A 23,462-nucleotide genomic window follows, 5' to 3' on the forward strand; every position below is an offset into this window, starting at 1 on the left:
AAGTTTAAGACTAGGGTTTCCAATCCCGATCCGAATTCAGTCCCGCGGGATTTCGGGATTGTAAAGTGCCAATTCCGCGAGATCCCGGGATCCCGCGGGATTGACTTTATTTTTCAAAAAATTAAATTTTTATGACAAAGAGAACAAGTTATGCTTTTTAGGATGGACTGCTTTTATTATTTGAATTAGTAGTCTTCTTGAATTCCGTACAGCAATTGTAAAGCACAACGAAGTCAGATCCTAATTAGCAATTATCATTTGGTAAGCAAATGTGTGCCGCTCGTATGGGATGGTAAAGGATTTTTACTCTAAAAATAATGCGCTTGATAAAAACACGTGCTGTGACTCCACTTGTCACCATCGCAACAGATACTGATGTCTGTTGCGACGGCATCGCTCCACTGCGATTGGTTTTACTAAAATTAAATAACTGTGGACAATTTGAAAAAAAGACCCTCCCCCCTTCTGAAAAAATTGAAATGATTGGCCCGCACCATGGTGAATCCTGAGTTATTTCACCATAACAGAAATGCATGTAAAACATAAAAACGGATGTTCAATAGTATATTTTTATGTCAACTTAAGAGTTTTTGAAAATAATATGACTTTTACTTTAAATATGGTATTTTAAGGCTTCCTGCGCGATTTCAAATGATCGACAATGTGCCCCTAAGTTTTTCTATACATTTCGGTAACTACAAAGTGCATATTCATACAATTAGAAATGAAGTAAATTTTTTTTTTTAAATTTTACATCTTAAAAAATTGCCGATTTTTTCTATTTTTTCTCAATTTGAGAGCTTTTGCGCGATTTCAAAAATTAATTATAATTTTTTAAAACTATTTTCCCATTTTTTCCCGTTTGTAGGATGCCAATGCGCAAGTTTTTCGCGCTATTAGAAATTGATCAGAAAAAAATTTTTTTCGACCCACCTTAGTGTATATATATATATATATATATATATATATATATATATATATATATATATATATATATATATATATATATATATATATATATATATATATATATATATATATATATATATATGGTGTTCCGTTTTAACCTGCAAGACCTTTATTTTCGCAACCGTTAGTTCTAGATATATACTTCTTATTGCAAAAATGCTCGAAATCAGATGCAGAGTTATGGTTATTAAAAGTTTGAAGCAAAAAAAAAAAAAAAAAGAGCCAAAAATACAAAATTTAAATTTTTATACGGTCCCTAGTTCCCTTAACTTATATAAAACAGAAGTAATCTCCATTGAAAACTATTACTGACAAAAAAATTTGACATTTGTACGATCAAAATTCAAGGGAGATATTCCAGTTCAAAGTTTTGAGGGACCATACAAAAGATGAGATTGGAATTTATCTCCCTTTCAGAAGAATGAGAGGTCGTCAAAGTAAAAAACAAGGTATTTATATTTTTCATTGCCGTTCAAAAATGTATGCAAATGTTATGCCGTGATACGCAAAAACCCACTAAAAAACCTCGAACAATTTGAAAAACCACATTCTATGCAAACACATAATTTAAAACACTTGGTAACCGCTATATTTCCCTCCAAAAGGTGTTATTGACGGCGAGTGTCAAGTAGCGTAAGTCACAAAACGCCGCGTTTCATATCTCGGTGAATATTGGTTGTACTAATTTCAAACTTTTTGTGTTGGAATTATTTTTTCAATGGAGATTATTTCACTAAACATAAGTTAGGGTACCTGGACCCCGTATAAAAAAATTAAATTTTGTATTTTTTCACTTATTTTTATTTTTATTTCAAACTTTCAATATCTTAATTCTGCATCTGATTTTGAACATTTTTTGCAATTGGAAGTATACATCTAGGACTAACGATTGCGAAAATAAAGGGTCTTGCAGGTTAAAACGGAACACCATATATATGTATACAGTTATTGTTTTATGAATTACAATTAATACGTATTAATAACTGAAAAAAATATTATTCGAAAAAATGTCACGATGAACATTTTATTTTAAAAATATTTTTAGAGAATGGAAATTAAGTATTTCCTTTTCGAATGCGTGGTCTCTAAAATTCAAATCTTAATGTGGGGAAATATTGGTAACGCAAGCATCAGTTCTGTTACAAATAATTTCTAGTACAATGTTTTTTTTCCTTCTCCATTGACTGTACAGATCCTTGTGGGACAAGCCTTTGTTTAGAATCTCCATTTAGCTTTCCTCTGGGCCAGGGCATACCAGTTACTCACTCCTTTAATGCTTAAAAAGCTTCATCAACACAATCCCATCTGACTTGCTTTTTATGCGGATACAAATTGGATTGAAAAAATAAATTCGGAATTAAGGGATGAGGGGGTCCATTCTAGAGATGTGTTCAACAAATTTGATCCTGTTTTCCTCACAGCCATTCGTCCATTTTGCCATCATAGGATTATAACGAATTAGCGTCTTCCACTTTTGTTGATCTTGGGGTATCCTTGGTTTTAGAAAGCTAACTCGCACCCCCTCCGCTCTTTGTTTGAATCTGCAGATAAATTGTGAAGAAAAAAAGAGGGAAACATTTGGCACCTAGGTTTCTGATCCTTAACACAGACCTATTTAAACAATATTTTTCTGCTTGAATGATTTTTCCTTGATAAATTTGCCAAACATCTCTAGACGAAACCTAAAATCGTTTTACTACGTTCATGACAATAAATTATTTTTAATCACACAAAAATAAATAAATAAAAAAAAACTTAATTTGGCGTTTTAACTTGCGTTTCGAACCTGATCCATGGTGGTAACAAAATCCAGGAAATAAAGTTTCCTGATATTCCCTGGTTGAGCTCCGAAAATTACCCTGATTTTATAATCTTAACTTTTTAACAGATGTAAAGAATGACAGCATTAATTCAGAACGAAATTTTCAAAAATAATTGTAAACTTTTTTTAGTTACAAAAAACCTTTTTATCTACGCAAAAAGAGGAAGGAATTGATAAAAACTAAGGAATTATGGGCAACAAGCAATTTTTGAATGCTTCGCTGTCCTTCAGCAATAATCTCCTTTCTTCACAGATAAAAGGGGTAATCCTTTTTAACCTGAAACATGTGTCAGCAACATTACTATTTTTTTTTTCAAGTTTGGTACACTTGAAAAAAAAAAAAAAAAAAAAAAAAAAAAAAAAACACACACACACACACACACACACATTAACTGCACATTAATGAATTTTCATCCTGTAATTGAATGACAATCTTTCAACATTTGCATTTCGTTTCTCATACAATTTACACTATTTTTCTGAATAGTTGGCAATACAAAGCAGACTACGCAGAAATGCAATGCTAAGTTTTTTCCTTTAATATCTTTGGTTTGGAAAAAACGATATTTCTTTCATTTCCACAATGAAAGAAAATTCCAGCAAAGGAAACCTCCAAGATTAGCCGACTTAGCGATTGCAAAAGTTTTCCTTGGTATTAGGAGACATTTTAAAAATCCCCTGATGATTCCACGATTTTTTCCAGAAATTAAAGCTTTCCCCAGAATTTCCTGATTTCCAGGTTGTGTTATCACCCTGTGATCTTCTCTATACATTTGGTGGACAAAGAATAATAATAATATTTTTCGCAGAATAACATTTCGGACGCCGGTGACTTCAGTTTAATATTAAAACTTGGGACAATCATACATTGAGTACTTCCTTGTACTAAATACCAAAATTATAGCATTGGCAAAAAAATTTCACTCAAATTTCGGCCAAAAATTTCATATTACCTACTCTCCTCCGAATGAATGTTGAGTACTTATTTTGGCATATCCACACATTTCATGCATATGAATTTGCGAACTTATAGACTACCGAAATATCCATTTTGAACTCAGTCGAGTTGCTTGTCACGAGTTTTCTCCTGATGTCAGTATAAGCGCACGATATACGTGTGTACGCTTATTTACTATAGTGTTCAAATTAATTGGGACAAAGCTATTATTTTGCGGACTTGCAAGTTGATTGCCAGCTAGCTCTAAACTGTGTGCCAAGCTTATGTATCTGTGCTAAGCTGTTGTATCTGTCTTAATGCGATATGGATGTCAGTTTTATTTGCTTGGAACTGGTTTAGATGGGAAATTATGAATATTGAACAATTCTTCAGATTCTTTCTGTGGGAAGAGGAAGTTACATTTTGCACTTGTTCATTTTAGTACGCTAAAAAGGGATATTATTCCTAAAAAGTTAGCAAAGAGAGAGAGAGAGAGATAATAGAACTTAACAGTCACGTATTTATAGCTGTAAAAATTACTATGTATGTACGTATGCATGTGTGTTACCTACACAAATCCACAGTATACTTCGGATCTCGACGAAATTTGGCAGGGGAGGTACTTGGGCACTCGAGAAGGTATGTAAGGGTAGTTTTCGAACACCAAAAAAGTACAGAACCGTTCGAATTTTAGTTTTGGAACCCGAAAAAGGTATTAATTGGCTCTCTCTACCTGATGTAGTTATCCGATTGTCTTGATTTCAGTCTCAATCGACCCCCCCCCAAAAAACCCCCCCTGAAGTACATTTCCTTCCTTGGATTTCAAAACCATTAAGGCTGTAAAATCACCAGGAGAAAAGTTACAAGCATTTTTAAGTGTAATGAAACATTAATATTAAATCGGAAATTTATCGTCTGCCTCGAACTCAGTTTTCATTAGCTTGAATAAAACCATTAAGAAGAAAGATCTGTTGCCATTTTTTTATAGACTGTGAACAAATAAAATTCTTGCCTTCGTTTTAAGGCTTTTCCTGTAGTCAGGGGGGGGAGGGGGTTTAAAATTTTTTCTTTTTGGTTATTTTTCCTCGATCTGTCGGAAAATGTTAGATTTTTTTTGTTAAAACCTGATTGTTGAACTCGCGGCACTTGACATAACTTTTATTTTCGAGGAAGACCGTGCAAAGCCGAGTGACGTAGTTAGTATGAAATAAATATTTATGTGGTTGTTGATTGGGAAGTGTTTCAAAAAATTTTCTGGTACACAAATTGGCATTTTTCCTAAAATTTTTATCATTTTATGTTTTCTGAAAAATGTTTAGCATTAAAATTAATAATAAGAGCAGTTCTTCTTCTTCATCAGCACAACAGCCTGGTGCAGACCAAGGCTTTCTCCGTCTGCTTCCTTCAGACGGTACGACACATTGCCAGGTTTCTCCACATATTCACTCCCAGAATTTCTAGGTCCTTCTCAGCACTATCCAGCCACCTTGTTGCTGGTCTCCCCCTTCTCCTTATATCCTCAATAAGAGCAGTTAAGAATATTAAAAATGTTTGTTTGGAGATATAATTAATTGTCTCGAGCATCGTTTGCTGCTCATGTGTATATCATAATACATCACTAGAATGAAAAATGAAGAATGCCTTTTGCACTGGGTGGGGCGGATTTCTCAAGTGGGGCAGTGTTTTTAATAACGAACTTACGGTAAAAATTAATTTGACAATTTACAATCGAAAAAAAATGCCCTTTATTAGAGTAGAGCTATGCAAAAATAACAACCTTAAAAGTACAGTGTTTTTGCTTTATTGAAGGCATTTTTTTTTCTTACGAATGGCTGACTGTTCCTTGGTTTAATATTTTTTTGAGTGACGTAACATGCTTTAATTTTGATGATAGGAAAGAAATTGAAGAACACGAGGCAACTTTAAACCCAAACAACATTCGAGACTACATTGATGGTTACTTATTAGAAATAAAGAAGAGAAATGACCCAGCATTCTGCAGTAAGTTTCATTGAAATGCATATATTTTATACACGCTCACCAAAATAGAATTGGTTGCAACAATAATAGTACGAGATTATTAGCTATCAAAAAAGCTCTAACCTTTCTGATATGAAACTTAAATGACTTTATCGGTTGCTTACTTTTTCTGGAAGTTGCGAAAGCATATCAGGAATTTCTGATAAACAGATCATTTTATTTATATAACAGTGTCAAGTTATGTTTTATCTCGTTTGCTTAATGAAAAAGAAAGGGCTATTGGCTGTTCATTTTGAAATTCACTGAATGAATAAATACTCTGTTACATAAATGTTAAAAAAATCAAGCATAACCACTACAGTGAAATCCCGTTACAACGAATACCAATACAACAAAATATCCGTTTCACCGAGATAAATTTTTAGTCTCGATTTAGTTGCCATTACATTGCTTGATTTCCGTTACAAAGAAAATTTCGTTGCTACGAATAAAATTTGTGGTCCTTTGAAACTCGTTGTAATGGGATCTCACTGTACATTGTTGAGTGTTTTTAAGGTCGAGTGTAGAATTTCATAGAAAAATTTAAATTATATACTGTAAAAGCACTTATTTTCGCGAGGCTTCAATTTTCTCGAGCCGACAGAAATCGCGAAAAATAAAGCCTCACGAAATTCAACTTTACATATTATCGCGACATTTACGTACTAGCGCGAAGTTCAACTTTACATATTTAAACAACTTTCGGCTCGGTTCAAGTGAAATTCGCAAAATGTCTTGCTCGCAAAGCCACCGATATCTTCGTGAAAATTAGTGCTTTTACAACACTTAAAATTGAGGCTCTTTTATTGGCAATGAATTACGCAAAGATCCCCCTTCGGATTGGAACTTCTGAATTTTGCTTTCAAAGTGCACTAACTTAAAAGTGTCTTATAAATTTGGTTGCTGGTCTTGTGTTCTCATGTTTGTATTTATTTGGTTGAAATATTTATATGCTCATCAGTAACAAATCCGAGATTAACGGAGGAATACAAGTTGAGAATTCAAATTAAGTCATTCAAGTATAATGGACTTTGGTAGAACAATATTAAACATGTAGGATCCACGGAAAATATAAAACAGTTTTATCAGCCTACTCGTACTGCAGAAAGATAAACAGAACATTTTATCTTTGAGAAAACTGCATTGGCGCGTGTAGTTTCTCATTAGCAGTTTCACACCAAATACTGTTCAGTTATTTAGGGAGATTTTGAGCCACAATTTCTCTATTTTAAGCTGACAAACTCATATATTAATACAATAGGCCCTCGTTTTGCTCGGGTTTATATTACGCGGTTTCGATTATACGCGGTTTAAGATTTGACACCTTTATTTTATTTTACGCGGATGCGGCAATGCAAACAGATACAATTTTCCAAACAGATACAATTTTCCACTCTTTCAAAATCCAAACTCCTAAAGATTGCAGATTACACGTAATCAACTGCATTTCGGCGTGCTAATAATCGAGCTTATGTAAGCTCGTATTCGAGTACGTAAGCTCGTAATCGAGCACAAGAGACATTTTATGTGATTGGTTCCAGAGCTCTTTCCAGAAGTAAAGTTATTAAACTCACGCAATTCAGAACTCATTGGAAGAAGAGCTTTTAGAAGTGACAAAGGAGGCCAAAACCAACGAGGATACCGACGTCGGTGACGCACAACCAAAAACGTTCATATTGAAAATTTTGAGCCATTCCTGAACAATAGAAATGATTTTTCTGATTTGTTAGTGAAGGGAGATTCTACCATGGAAATGACGAAAGTGATCATGGATGCGTTAATGCTCTCCAAAGAATTATAGAGAAAAATTCTTAATGACTTTCAAAAGGCTATCATAGCCAGCTCCTCTTTATAAACAGGACACAAAATTAATTTATGTTTTTTTATGCATGTTGTGCATAAAATTCGATATATTAGTACACATTAAACTCATTATACAATTAGTCATTACTAGAATTAAGTATTTTGTTATCTTCGGAACCAAACCTCTATTTTAACACTAGTAATAGGTCTCACTTTACGCGGTTTCGATTTACGCGGAATTTCCGTGAAACGTAGCCTCCGTGTAAAACGAGGGTCTACTGTAGTGTAATACAGATTTTTAGCCTACTTTCCCTGTAAAAGTCAGAAAAAGAAGAAAAAAGCATGAAAGAAGGCTTAATGCATCTTAAAAATATCACGAAAAACCAAAAAAAGTCAAAAATAAATAAAATAATTAAATAAATATCAAAAAATTAAAAATTGGAAAGTAGGGTATTGAGATGGGGAAAAATGTCTGTCGGTCTGTCCCCCCCCCCCCCCCCCAATAACTTTTGAATGAATAGTCCGATTCAAAAAAATTTTTTTTGTTCGAAAGATCTCGGCGAAGACACCTCATTCCCATGTTTTACTTTTTGATTTGAACCATTTTTTGTTCAATTTTGAACAGTTCAAAAAAACTTAACATTAGCGCCTACGGGGAAATTCAAGGCAATTCCGAACTGTGAGGCGAATTTGCTTCAAACAAACTTTGTAGGAAAAAGATTTTGATGAAAAACTTGTATATAAAATATTTTTTGATTTGAACGATTGTCCGTTCAATTTTGAACAGTTCAAATCCCTTAACAATACCGCCTACGGGGAAACTGAAAGTCAGTGTAGATTCCGTACTTGAAGGCGGATTAACTTCAAACAAATTTTGTTGGAAATAATTCTTGACGCCAAACTCCAGACTTCGATCCGAGAATTTAGGGGCACTTGACCCCGACTCCGACTCCTGTGCCCGACAATTAATCGGACTCCAACTCCCCGACTCTGACTTCGTAGTTTTCACAAAAATTTATATACGGAGGACAAATGACTGACTCCGATTCTTAAATATTCGACTCCGACTCCTTTATCTCAAAATGAGATTGTCTCCGACTCTCACTCCGCAGCTATGGTTTTAACTGTGAAATAATTATTGTTGATATGACTTGTTTTTATTTTTACGCTAAAGTTTCAATTTAGGTACTCAGTTTTTGGCGAATAAACTCGAAGTCATTTATGTTTCTACATAAAGATATGCGCAGACGATTTTTTTTTTTTTTTGAGAAAGAAAATTATTTCTTTAAGTTGACATTTTATTGTTTTGGTAAGTGCATTAATTTATTTAAAAAATGTTTTTGGCAACAGGGGAAAAAGAAACCATTTTTTTTTGATATGATGTATTTATTTTAATGAGCTTATTAATTTTAATTATTATTTTTTCGTTTTGAAATCTGTTAAAGATTTTTTTTAATGGAAAAATTGTATTAGCTGCTTTGTTTAAAATTTGCTGCTATTTTATCTGTTCGTTTTTTTTTTTTTTTTTTTTTTTTTTTTTTACGCATCTAATTTTTTTAGATGAGTGAGGAATATTTTATTCCTAGAAATCAGCTTAAAGTATTTTAAAAATATGTTTGAAAAAATTTGCGATTTTAGCTATTTTTGAGAATATTGATCAGATACTAGAAAGAAGTATGGGTATACGGGAAAGTAGGCTCGTCTAGTTCTAGACAGAACTTCTTGTCTTCAGTATAAAACTGAAGAAAAACTCCACTATATAGGTACAGTCTGCCCATGGATTATATGGAATTGGCAAACGTCCAGTTAAGACGAGTCGATCTGAATGGGGGGGGGAGTAAAAATCTGATGCGCTTGTTCCGTTTATTTAAATGTAACTATGCTTAATTTAGAGGCTAGCATACATCTGCAAAAGCTGACATCCCTGAAAACTATTAAATGCGTCCATTTCCACCTGAAAACCGGATGTTTGCTTTTGCATTTAATCGGTGGTCAGACTGTATCCAAAATTAGGAAACAATTATTATTAAATCCATCTAAAAAAGTTATTAGCATTGTTCAAAGTTATACAACCATTTAGAGTAACTTTGAGCCACGCCAGAAACCTGATGCAAAATAAATTATTTCAAGAAAAGTAGCACAATTTTTGTTGAAGTAAGATAATAAAATTTCAAAATTTTAACCCCCTTCCTCTTTTTTTCACACATAATCAACATTCTTAACATCACATAATTTCTATTATAACATTGCACAGAACAGTAAAATATATCAAGATCAATTTCAACAACTTCAAAAATAGGTTTAAAGCAGTAATTTCAGAATTAATGAATGATGTAATAAGCTGTGTACAATATTGCCGACTTAAGAGTAGAAAACTTATTTCATAACCTTGCAAAGAAAGTGCAGTTTTCAACCTTCTAGTTTTGACGAAGTAAGAATCTGATTTTGAATGCCTATTAAACACATGTGTCAAAGGCTTCAATTGTATTAATGACCAATAAAAACAAGCGTAATTGATTTGGTTTTTATTTTCTTAAATGGTATCAAATTAAAATGGGAAAAAAAACCTTTGTAGCATAAAAGAGCGTTTTAGATAAAATTTATCCAGTCTTGTTCAATCAACATAAATGCAAATTTTAAAACTTTTCTGTTAATTTCATTAACATATCAGAGTAATTTCGTCCAGCGTTAAACAGGTCAAAGTGGATGGGAAAAAAAAATACTGATCGTAAAGTGAAATCGTTTTTAAACAGAAAGTAATAGTCCAATGTGACTTCAATATGTCTAAGGTATAGTCTTTAAATTAAAAAATATCTCCCCATTAAAGGAATATATTTATTATTTTTATAGCTATTACTTACATAAAGAAGGATAAGTGGTTCAATGTGGGAAAAGAAATCTTGTCTCGCATATTATTTCATTTCTCTATCAAATAAGACCAAGGGAGTGCTAAAACATTGCAGTTGAGGTGAAATCGGTCGTAAACTGAAGTATGACTTTAGATGGTACTTTAGTTGTAATTCATTGGTCGATCATCTTGTGTATTTGTGTTTGGGTAATGATTGCACGTTCAAAGTGCCCTTCAAAAGCGTTGAGGACAGTGGCTTAGCTACAGTGTTTGTCGCCCGGGGGGCGGTGCCCCTATTTGCATTTGCCGCCCTTTCTTTGAGACATATCTAATGCATTAAACTATTGAAAATTATTGGACTTTCAACAGAAAACTTCATTGAAGGAAGAAAAGGGAAACTAATGTAATTCATATTCTTCCTACAAAAAAGTTGAGTGGGGGTGTCTGGTGCCTATCTCGGAGAAATAGTTTAAATTTACATCAAAAATCGCAGTTAAAAGTCACGTTTGGATTCGGGCGAGAATCCCCATCCCCCGATGGGGGTTCTCTCTCGAATCTTCATCAAAACTGAAGTCAGTTTTAGCCTTTGGTGACGAAAAGAAGTCAGGTTCTTTTCTTGAATATTTTTCAAAATTTAAGTTTTAAAAATATAATTTTAGTCTATCTTAGAGGGCGTTAAGGGAATGAGAAACGTTCAGGGGTCACTGTGAAAATATTTCTGCAGCGCAGTTGTAGTCACGCCAAACCCTTGCATTTCGAAGGGTTCTTTTTTTCTGTGCCTCAATTGAAGTATGATTCCCTCATTTAGATTTTTTTTTCCAAATTAAAGGTGCTGAATACCCACTCTTAAAAGTATGCCACCCAGGGGCGAACGGCCCGTTCCGCTCCACTCTAGCTACGCCATTGTTAAGGACCAAAAACTTCCAAGTAGAAATCCAACATGGAACGTAACTGGAAGAACTGGTACACCGGAGAATTACATCCACGTCCGTGGTCTATGACGTGGACGAACACCCAGGCTTATAACATCGAAGCCTTCTACTTTCCCCACGTTGGTTACCAGCTAAGAGGGATACATTTAGGGAAGGATATTGAAAATGTGCGTTTAATCGTTGTCAAGCTGTGAGACGTTTAAGTGAGAAAAAAATAATTTTACGATTAGTAGTGTGTCGTCTTGGGTCCACAGTAGTACCGGCTTAAACGTGCCGAGCGATTTCAATCACAAAACACCACAACTGAAAACATAGACTAAGAACCTTTTAAATTAAGCAAAAAAAAAAAAAGCAAAAAAAAAAAAAAAATCAAAATGATTGATAAAAAATTAAAAGGTACATTGAAGGGTTACAGTTGTACATTGGCAAACACAGTTGCCTGTGGTTGTGGTGTGCATATAAAACTCACGCTTTCTTCAGAAACCGGAGATGCTGCAAAACAGAACATTACTGTTCACAGTCCTAGAGCGATCTCACGAAGCCAGATTTTTCTCAAGAGTCCCTCGAAGAGTAGTAGAGCCTGTAGACTAACCCCCTTAAAATTTATAATTGGCTGGATCATCATCACGTGTTTTGAAAAAGGGTGGGATGCATCGGAAAAAGAAGCTCGGATTCGAGGGTCAACTGGCGCCTCATTTGCATTTGAGTCCTCCTCCACGTCTGTGCTGGCGGTCAAGATTAAGGAGCGGGTGGTCAGCGACTGTCAACAGGTACTCGACATGCCAATTTTGTAAGTTGTCAGCCCGGTGCCATCCCGTCTGCTCCTATTCATCAGATGTGTCTCCCAACTCAGCCGCACAAAACCCGCTGTCGTTGACCAGTCACGGGCGTTCCTTCGGTTCTTCATCAAAAGCACTACCACAAAGTGAGCACGGAGACAAATCCAGACACTTGCAAGGCCTCACTGTTCGGAAGATTTCACAGTAGACTACAGCCTGGCCATGGTTGCCGTGGAAATGGCTGGCTACCGATTAAAACTATTCTATCTGAATAAGGGGGAAAAGGAAAAGCTAACACGCATCTATATTTGCAAATAGGCGTTCTGTACACTAATACTTATGCGTTCGTTTCTGCCTGTAAACCGGATATAGACTTCCCTTCTCATCGGTTACAGGCTGAGAAACAATTTAAACGTTAAATTCTTTTTCTCAATGTTTTGAATGTTCTCACTCTAGTGATCTCACGTTCTAGAGCCCGTTCTTGAAGACATGATCGGAGCGTTCTTCGGAGCTGGGAGCGAGACCGTGAGGATCACAACCGAATGGCTCCTTTTGGTTGCAGCAGATATGCCACATGTCCGGAAGAAAGTCCAGAATGAAATAGATGAGGTCGTCGGGAAAGATCGAGTGCCAACATTTGCAGACCATGTCAGTATGCCGTACAGTATGGCCGTTGTGATGGAACTGATGCGATGGAGGACGATCATTCCTATTAACATACTTAGATAGTAAGTAGGGCAAATGATCACAAATTGAGTCATTTTCAACTTTATGAAGCTACACTTCTAAAACCACTCCCGATATTTGAATTATTTTAACAGATATCTAACATTACACTATTTCAGAGCAGGTGTGCGGAGCCGGAGTGGGACTGGTTTTGGGTATAGAAGTCGGAGTCGGGAGTTGAAGGTTTAAAATTTCAAGAGTCCAGTCGGAGTCGGTCATTTTCCCTCAAAAGCCGCGTTCACAACATACTTTTCGATCCGGTAAATCCCCGCTCTGGCTCCGCAAAAAACCGGTTGAAAAATTCCTCGTTTCCATGTAAAAAGAGGTTTCCCATTGTACGACAGAAAGCGGTTTTTACCCATCATCCTTAGCGGCTAGTAGACGAACTTGTTTCGGTTAATGCATTCTGGGTAAAATTCCGCTTTGCTCCCAAAAGCAAGCAGGAGGAGGAAAAATCCACATATACCCCGCAAATAACCGGAATGCGGTGAAAAGCAGGTTTTTTCCGGGGTCGAAAGTGTCCATGGAAACGGTCCTAAAGTCTACAATAGGGAAGTTTTCGATTTTTCAATTTTATTTTTACATGATAGAGTAACATGTATGAAAATCATAGGTGAAAAAAATTTTGTGATACGATAAGTAGTTTTTTTTAAATTAATTTTTAAGTTCAAGCGCTTGTGATGTCAAATGGCATAGGAAGTGACGTCATGCGTTCTTCCTATAGGGGAGAAGCCGAAGGTCATGCATTCGACTTCGAAGACGAAACGTAAAAGTCTTATCTCCTCGCATTTAACTCCTCGCGTTTCTGGAACATTAAACCTATCATACTCTCGAAAATATTCGAATATCATCATTGATGTTACATGAGGAAGATTATTTAGATTGTGCTTTAACGAATCCGGTCTCCATAGTGTGTTCAAAAGGATTATTGAATTTCTAAAAAATAAAAATATCAGCGCCCTCAAAATGTCCCTAGCGAAAACAAGGGATCTTCGGCGGAAGGCTGCCCATTCGCGCCCTGTTACGTAGGCTCGTGACGTTTCAGAAAAGCGCACTTTTGCGCGTGGATTTTTAAAAATTCATTAAAAATCAACCACGGTGTTTTAAAATTCGGTGATGGTGAATTTTTTAGTTTTGAGGGTCAATTAACAATATCCAATAGCCAAAATATGAACATTTAATAGGTTGCAACTTCCCTGCCAGTGCTTGCGTAGTCGGAGTTGGAGTTCGACTGATTTTGGGGAAAAATAGTCGAAGGCTCTAAGATTCCCGGAGTCGGAGCTGGAGCAGGAGTCGGTCATTTTTCCTCCGATTCCGCAGCCCTGTTATGTAGAAGCAACGTCTTGTTTCTTCTTCTTTTTGAACAAAAAAAGTTTTAATCATTGCATCTTTTAGGCTTGTTTTTATGTTCGTTTTACCCCATAGTGTGGTAAAACGAATATAGATTGAGAGAATTAAATATGTTTTAAAAATCAATTGGAAAGGATCAAAGATTTTTAAGATCAATCAAAAAAACAGATACCACACACACATTGTTAAGAATTTTCGAGCGCAGTTTTATATTTTAAGTTGAATATAAACAATTTGTTATGTCCTCTATGATTGAATTTTGGCTCATTCACTATTTGGAAGATGATGCTTTCAACTTCGTCTCGATCAGTGGTGCCCAACTTACAACCCGCAAAGCGGAATCTTATGACTCGTTTTATTCAATGTCACGAATCGAAAAACAATATTATTTAACTTCCCAAATCAGCTCCGAAGCTGTCTTAGACAATTCTGTGACAACACTCCCAGAGTCGCACTAAATTAGATTATTTCTCCACCAAACCATCACCTGAACTTTTCCACCCTGTACTTTAATTCCTTGGATACAGGTGATTTGTCAAAACGTTACAAATTTGCAAGCAAACATTCAGAAATTGATTTCTGGAAAATAGATGCGAACATCTTATCAATAAAATAACTATTAAGTACTTAAGACAACAACTCTTGAATTGTAGTTTTCTGCTGTTTTCCATTTTCCCATGTTGTTCAGAAATAAATTTAAAATTTTATACACGTTATGGTATAAGAGTCTCATTTTAATATGCCCGGTGACCCGCGGGTAAAAACAGGTTGAGTACCACTGATTTAGACCAACACATTTTGGAGGACAGTTTTTCTCTAAAAGTGAGTATCTATTGGTGTATTCAAGGTAAACATAAAAAGCGTATTGCGCAAAAAGGAGAGCCATGTAACCGCCGAAGGCGGCTAGTATGTAATATTTTTTTTTGTGTTTTGAACAGGCGAACGTGTTTGAGAAAAAGATGGTGGTTAAATTAAGATTCGAAACAACATTGTAAAAATGACTATTATAAGATTAGCTCTTATGTTTTCAGGATAAACGTAGTTTAGGATAAGTTTCTTCAATGCTGTTCATCTTGTACTTTATTTATACACTTATGGTGCTTTACTTGCTTCCTTCTATTACTGTTTACAAACATTTATATTTTCAGTACCATTGCTGATGCAGAGTTACAAGGCTTCTTCATTCCCAAGCACTCATACATAATTGCTAACTTGTGGGAAATTCATCACAATCCAGCTTACTGGGGTGCAGATGCAGAAGAATTTCGGCCGGAAAGATTCCTGTCCGAAGATGGAACGGAATTACTAAAATCAAAGTACTTCATACCTTTCTCTATAGGTAAGAAGTTCGAAATTATAGAGATTTCTTCTTATTAATTGTTGTAATAATAAAGGAAAAAAAGATATAATATAATGCAGTATAAGAGCAGTACCCATTTTATCTGAAAAACAAATCATGTGGGCTAAGTGAAATAGTTAAGATAACTTACTTTTTCCAAATGCCCAAATTGGGAATTACAGATAATAAAGAATGAACAATTTATTTGGAAAAATTATTTCATTGAATCATTGTTTTTAATTTTTGGCAGTAAATTTGTACTTTCAAAAAAAGAAAAAAAATTAGAAAAGCAAAAAATTCATTTTTTTTTCTAATGAAAATTTTTTTATTCGATTATTAAAAATATTTTTGAATCAAATGAATGAGTATATAAAAATGTACGAATAAATTAAAAGAATATGAAACAAGGAACACATAAACGAATACCTTAATTAATTAGTGGAGGAAAAGCAAAGTGAATAATAAAATATTTTTCGAATGAAATATTTTTCATTCGATTATAAAACATGTTTTAATTTAAAAAAAAAAACAGTAAATAAAAGGTGGAATGAATAAATGAAAAGATAATAAAACAATATACGAATAATTAAATGAGTAAATCAATTAATATATGAAAAAATAAATGAGCGATTAAAATAATGAATGAATAAGAAATTAATAAAATGAATGAATAAATGAGTCAATAACTAAATAAAGGAATGTAAATGAATTAATTAATAAATAAAAACATAAGTGATTTATATTAAATGATTGAGTGAGTAAGTGAAACAAACTATTTCACTTTGCCCCATCCATTTTGCCCCGCATGTACTTGACTAATTGCACAATTTATTTAAAATACAAATAAACCTAAAATTACTAAATTAATACTGCATTGAACATAAGGAGGTCTCAACTAATATTTAAAATGTTACTAACAAGAACTTTATTATTTCGTAGTAGCAAAAGTAATTTTTGACTTACAACCAAATACTACAATATGAGTACCAATTTTTTTAAATTGCCTATATGACCAAATGCGGATTTTTTCTTCGGTAATCTTCGGCGGTATTTTTTCCTTACTGGAATATACTGCAAATAGTACTATATAGTTAAAATAATACCAGATAGGTGGAGCTAAAATCATAGCAAATTTTTTCCTTTGCCCTGCTATTTCACTTTGCCCCATGTTACTTTACATGAGAAAAAGTAAATGAGTGAATAAAATAGTGAATGAATAAGAAAATCAGTGAATGGATGAATAAATAAGGAATAAATTATAAATAATGGAATATATTACAGGAACGATATTAAATAAAGGAATATCAATGAATTAATCAAAAAATGAATACTTAAGTGATTTAATAAAGTACTGAATAAGTAAGCGAGCAAAGTGAAACAGCGGGACAAAATGAAATGGTGAAATATTTATTCTGTTTTCATCACCACTCATCTGGTAGTATCTTAACTATGTAGGTACACATGTAGTCTATTCCAATCAGGAAAAAAAATCAGGAAAAAATCTCGGAAGATCAAAGCATATGATAATGTAAGCAATTTTCAATAATTGGTACTCAAACTGTAATATTTTGTCATAAGTCAAAAATTACTTTTGTTATATTTAGTTAATATTAAGCTTATTTGTGTTTTAAATGTTTTGCACAATTAGTCAAGTGTATGCGGAGCAAAGTGGATGGGGTAAAGGGAAATTGTTCTCTTCGTTTACTCATTCAATCATTTACTAAATCACTTTATGTATTCCTTTATTAATAAATGAAATTGCATTCCTTCATTTAATAATTCACTAATTTTCTTACTCATTAACTATTTTATTCACTCGTTTATTTTCCTTGATTAATTAATCTATTTATTTATTAGTGTGTTGTTTTGTTATCTTTCAATTTATTAATTCATCCTTTTATATATTTAGTCATTTGATCAAAATTATTTTTTTACAATCTAATAGAAAATATTTAACTAGAATAATATTTTATATTTCACTTTGCCCCGTGAAAAAAAAAGTGAAAGTTTTCCACCTTTTTTGAAGGCACAAAATTACCGCTAAAAAGAAAAACATTGTACCAATGAAAATTTTATTGTAAAATACATTGTTCTTTCTTTATAGCTGCAATTTTCAGAACAAATTTCCAATTTGTTCCTATGGAAAAAGCTCAGTCATCTTAACCATTTCACTTTGCCCCCACATTCCACTGCTAGATTAATCGCACAAAGCATTTAAAATAAAAATAAGCTTGATGTTAAATGAGTAAGTAGATCTCAACTAATATTTAAAATGTTAATAACAAGAACTTTATCATTTTGTAATAACAGTAAATGATTTTTGAATTGCAACAAAACAACACCCAATGAGTATCAATTTTTGAAAATTGCTCTTATTATCATATTTTTAATTTTCAAAGGTAACTTTTCTTGACTGGAATAGACTACTACGCAGTTAAAATATTGCCACATAGGTGGAACTGAATGCAGAGCATATATTTCACCATTTCACTTTGCCCCGCTATTTCACTTTGCTTCACATTTCCCTACTTTCTATCTTTCAGTTCATTTCGGAACACATTATGTCTGGTATTTCGTTTCATTAAAGCAGATGCAGTACCAGCAGTACATGATCTTAAAACCATACTTCTTACCTTTCTTTTCAAAAAGGAACATTTTATCGCAGGCATTTCTCCTCACTGCAGTAAGTGAAGGAATAGCATCACTAAATAACAAAATTATAGTACTTTATATTTTTTTCTATTGGTAAGATATAAATTATTGAATCTCTTGAGAAAACAAACACAAACTAGTTACATCAAATTTTAAAAGATTTAAATGCAAAAAAAAAAAAAAACCCACCCACCCACACACACACACACACACACACGTTACTTTTACATGATTATTTGTACAAGTTTAAAGTGTTATGACAGTTGTAATTGATGTTTGATTATCGGAGAATCAATAATCTGAAAAATATGACCACATTGAACAGCTTAAAAGTCTCTAATATATGCCTTAATATATTTATTTTGTGGCCAATTTAATAGCAATTTTATTATCTCACTGCTTAATGCTTCTGTCTAACGAGCTGATGTGTGCATTGCATGACTTCCTTTTACCCCAATTGAATGTCATTTTCCCATCATTGGCAATTTTAATGTGATTCAATAGCGATTCTCCCTAAACTTTTTTAATGTGATAGCAATTCTCTCTTAAACTACTCAGGGGGCCAAATCGAAACCAAATTAAAAAAAAAAAAAAAAAAACCCGCCAAATCTGTCGCCAAGTTGGCGACACAAGGACTGGCGATATATCGCCAAGTGTCCACCAAATTATAACACCACTTGAGTTTACATCGAAATTAACAATGATTTCCCCCCAAAAAGGGGCAAAAGACCCTCTTAGGAACATCCGAATGCAGCCAAAATGGAAGGTGCACAACGAGACCCCACTAGGAGTTCACGTACCAAATTTAAACTTTCTAGGACATACCGTCTTTGAGATATGAGAGATACATGCACACCTACACACATGCGCACATACGCACATACATACGTACATAGAGACGTCACGAGAAAACTCGTTGTATTTAACTCGCGGATCGTCAAAATGGATATCTCGGGTGTCTGTAGGTTCCTAGGCCTATATTTACATGTGGTCGAGTCGAAAAAAAAAAAAAAAAAACTCAACATTAATTCGGAGATGAGCAAAATAGAAATTAAGGCCGATTTTTGAGTGAAATATTTTTCGCGAATACAGTACTACCTTTTTTGGAAAAGGAAGTAAAAAGGCAGAAATTAAATTTTTATTGAAAAATAAATTAAATTTTTATTGAAAAATGTACCTTGATGCACACGTATGATGTGATGCACACATCAGCTCGTTTTATATTGCATTAGTAGATATTTGTTTATTTGTCACTGATAAGTTAAACTCGCAGATTCTTAAGAGTAATAAAGCTGCTATAAATATTGGAATATGAATTGTAGATATGAACTTGAGAACAGAAAACGTTTTTAATAAGATAGCATGAAGTTAGTTTTCTTTTGAATTACATTATTGTAAATACGGATTGTAATACCAGACCAAAAATTTAATACCGGTATTCGGTATTTTTAAAACGTGATACCGGAATATAGGTATTTGAAATTTTTAAAAAAATGCTTGAAAACATATTGTTTCCTTGCCACATTTTATAACTTTGTACGAAAATTGTATTATTGATAAGAACGTATTTTGAACAAATATAAAATGATGGAACAAATGTCGTAACAAAAAATCAGTAATATCCAAAAAATCAATAGACATAATGCATCTATTGACTTGTCCCTAAGCCTGAAATTCATTTAGTGATACAGTTGAAAATACTCTTTCTGAATTCACGCAGGTCGATGGTACTGTTAACAAAACAGAAAACACCTCTTCTAATTGTCTAGAAGTCCTTCATCTTCAAATAATTCGGTCTCTTGCTTGTTATTTTTTGAAAAATCCCTTTGTGTGTGTGTTTCTTTTTTATTGCGTGTACTATTATTATAATTTTTAAAAAGATTTATAGCTAGTTGAAATTTCTTTCCAAGAGATGATACTTTTCCAACATTAACATCATTTTCTCTTGAGCAGGAGAGGTTTGTACTTAATTTTTATTATTAGTTCTTTGGTTTGGAATTTACGGTAAACTTGACTAAATTTGCTCTCTTATTCGTTTTCACGTTCCTTTCAAAATTCTTTACAATTATAATTATGTAAATATCTGAAAATATGTTTCAAATGATTATGCTTAACATCTATGCAAATTTTCAAGACACTATACAATTTCTTAATATTATCTTGCCAAGTATAAAGCGAGACATGACAACAAACCAATATCGGTGACAACAAATTTCCATTTGTTTTACTAACAAGAAAAAGTTTTCTGCCAAAATTCAGTACAGTTGAGACAAATATTTAAAGGGAATATCACATTGCTGCAATTGATGGTTGGAATAAATTATTCATAGAACAAATACATTAAAAATTACACTCGAAATTAACTTTCACTAAATGGAAAGAGAGTGATCAGGGAAGTAGAAAAAATAAAAACATGGTGCATAAAAATGTGATTCATCTCACCAACTAATAATGAAAATATCATATTGCAATCTTTCCGTTACTTTTGTTTAATAATATTCTAGTATATCGTGTTTTTGAAGCCACATTTTTATATCAATAGATTAATTTTGGTTCTTTATCATGGAAAATGAAATGTACATTTAAAATATAAATAGATAATTTAATAACTTAAATTAAAAATTCTTCAATTGAAACTACAGTGATCTCTCGCATATACGCGACCTCTGTTATACGCGTTTTTCACTTATGCGCGTTTTTCTCACGGGCCCGGCCAGCGATATAGGAAAACAATGTTAATTCTTGTTCATTTATACGCGAAACCTAAAATGCACTTTTCACTTATGCGCGATAAATTTTTTTTCAATTTTAGTTAAATCACCTAATTCACGCTTTGCTTATCGGAGGATTTGTACCCTTGTTCTTTCTCTTGAAATACATTTACACGACATTATTCCATTGTTCGGATTCTTCAAAGAACGTGTTTTTTTTTTTTTTTTTTTTTTTGCACAAGTGTGCAATAGGGAGTGGAATTAGTCTTGTGATTGACTTCGAGAGGGGAGAACAGGTTACATACAAAAAGGTTGACGTCACTAAAAATCGTGCTCAAGCGGTACGCGTTGACATAGCCTATCGAAAATCTTTTGCATCCTCGCAGATTATAGCACTGATCACGCGACATTTTTTTAGGTTTTGGGGAATTCGCTTACGTACTGTACAGTGCATAAAAAATGACAAAATGTACAACTTCAAATTTGGCTTTTTTATTAAATCAAAATGTATAAATGGAAGTTATGTGCGAATTTATTCATTAGTATTATTAGTATACTATTAGTATTACTATAACTGATGTTAACTTATTGCATTTAAGCTAATTTTTGGGTTTTTCACATCATACGCGAATTTCACTTATGCGCGAAAATTTTGTTGTCCCTTTGGTCGCGTATAAGTGAGAGATCACTGTACTTATTATTTTCAGCTAATACCGAAAATACCGATATTTTTCCTTAGCAAATAACAGTATTACGAAATTGCAAAATTTCTCGAAATATCGGTATTCGGTATACCGGTATTGCAATCACTAATTTTAAAGTAGGTCATATAACTTTTATTTAATTCTCACTGTCACAATAAACTTTTGGATTTTGCTACTATTGCAGTTATACTAATGATCTTTGTTTCTTTCGCAGAAACTTGATGCGCATTCAATTAGTTTAAGTTATAGGATGAAACATGATATTTTGTGTATTTGTTTTAACTAACATTATCAATGTTTTCAGGTAAGCGATCCTGTCCAGGAGAACCAATGGCCCGTGTTGAAGTCTTCCTGTACTTTGTGTCAATTTTGCAGAAATTTCACTTGAGTCTTCCTCAAGGAGTAAAAGCCGATTATGAAGGAGTACTGGGCATAGGACTCACACCGAAATCTCAAAACATTTGCTTTCGAAAAAGATACTAGATTTTAAACAAATGACTTTCGTCCTAAAACAGACTTGGGTTTCATCCTTTGTAATTATATGTGGTCATCATTGAAGGTCTCTCAGCAAAAAAATAATTAAGCATGCAGGACTATTAGCAGTGGCTTAGTCAAGGGAGAGGCGGGGCTCATAATCCCCCATGAAATGTTCAGGCTACATATACCCATGCCTACGTGTGTTATGTATGAAGGTATATATGTGTTATAAGTGAAAATCCCGCTTCCACTAAATATTTGACTCTACACCTTTTGAGAATTAGAGAGTGTTTCTGTGAAAATGCTGTTCAACAAAATGCTGTGATTAATGTAGTGTCTCATATGTGTTAAAACGTTCCAGGTGTTTTAAATAAATATTCATTTCTCAAAAATTATTTGATAAAACGTTTCAAAAATTTTTGTCAAAATTATTTTGTAAGATAAGTTATTCTAGGTTAAATTCTTTTATTTGCATTAAATTATAATTTTTGCTTTAAAAGAAGAAAATATGAATTGATCTTCTAAAATTCCACTGTACTTTTTCAAGTAATTATTTGCGTTATTTGTAAAGCAAATATATTTCTTTGAATTTTCTTTCTAAAATCGCATACTCATCTTTTTATTTTCTTTTTATTGATTGTAAATTTTGAATAAAGGTATTATTTTTAAATCCGACTCGAAGAAATATTTTTTTATGATGGAAATAAATCTTTCTTGAATCTAGAGTCATCTTGAAAATCTTTCAACGCCTGCACTACTTTACAGCAAAGTAGTCAGTTTTTGTTAAACATTCATAATTTCAAAATTAATATGTACCCTGCAAATTCCCAGCACACAATGGAAACAAGTTTGGAACACTTTAATTTTGAAAAAAAAGTTCTAGTTGCCTGAATGTGCATTACAATGTGTTCTGAATGTGCTCCGTTAGAAGGAAAGTGTACTGGAATGTCCTCCGAATCTGTTCTGAATGTGTCTCGATTAAGAGTATTAAAAAAAAAAAAAAAAAAAAAAAAGGCTTGAGAACACATTTGAGAACAGATTCGAGATACATTTAAGAATATTGTCAGTAAGTTACCGCCCTATAGCCAGAGCTGAGACAGAAATACATGAAACACGAATATATTGAGAACAAATTTGGGCACTCTTGTAAAATCACTGCTTTTTTCGTACATATATAACCTCAACAGCTTTCTTCCACTACGAGTCTATAGAATCTCTTATTGCGATACTACACTGTAACAAATTTCGGAAACGTTTCTGCATATATCGGAAACGTTTCCGAAATAGTAGGAATCCTTCATCCAATAGCGAACTCCTCATTATTCAGAAAGCTTTTTGTTATTTCAAGAAATCTAGAGGCGGATGTGATGACGCAACGCTTCGAAGCGTATTTC

The 23,462-nt window shown here is 33.3% G+C and overlaps 1 protein-coding gene across 1 annotated transcript in view; it reads left to right on the forward strand.

Annotated features, from left to right (window-relative positions):
• LOC129216766 (cytochrome P450 18a1-like) overlaps positions 1-22,706 on the forward strand; it is a gene marked incomplete in the record, with an annotated part of 29,342 nt that extends 6,636 nt beyond the window's left edge. The window contains 4 exon segments of the mRNA XM_054851018.1: positions 5,623-5,729; positions 12,582-12,837; positions 15,334-15,524; positions 21,896-22,706. Of these exon segments, the coding sequence (XP_054706993.1) occupies positions 5,623-5,729; positions 12,582-12,837; positions 15,334-15,524; positions 21,896-22,074 (733 nt within the window).
• Between the last annotated feature and the right edge of the window lie 756 nt (positions 22,707-23,462).

This window comes from Uloborus diversus, chromosome 1 (assembly GCF_026930045.1).
Source record: "Uloborus diversus isolate 005 chromosome 1, Udiv.v.3.1, whole genome shotgun sequence".
Taxonomy (NCBI): domain Eukaryota; kingdom Metazoa; phylum Arthropoda; class Arachnida; order Araneae; family Uloboridae; genus Uloborus; species Uloborus diversus.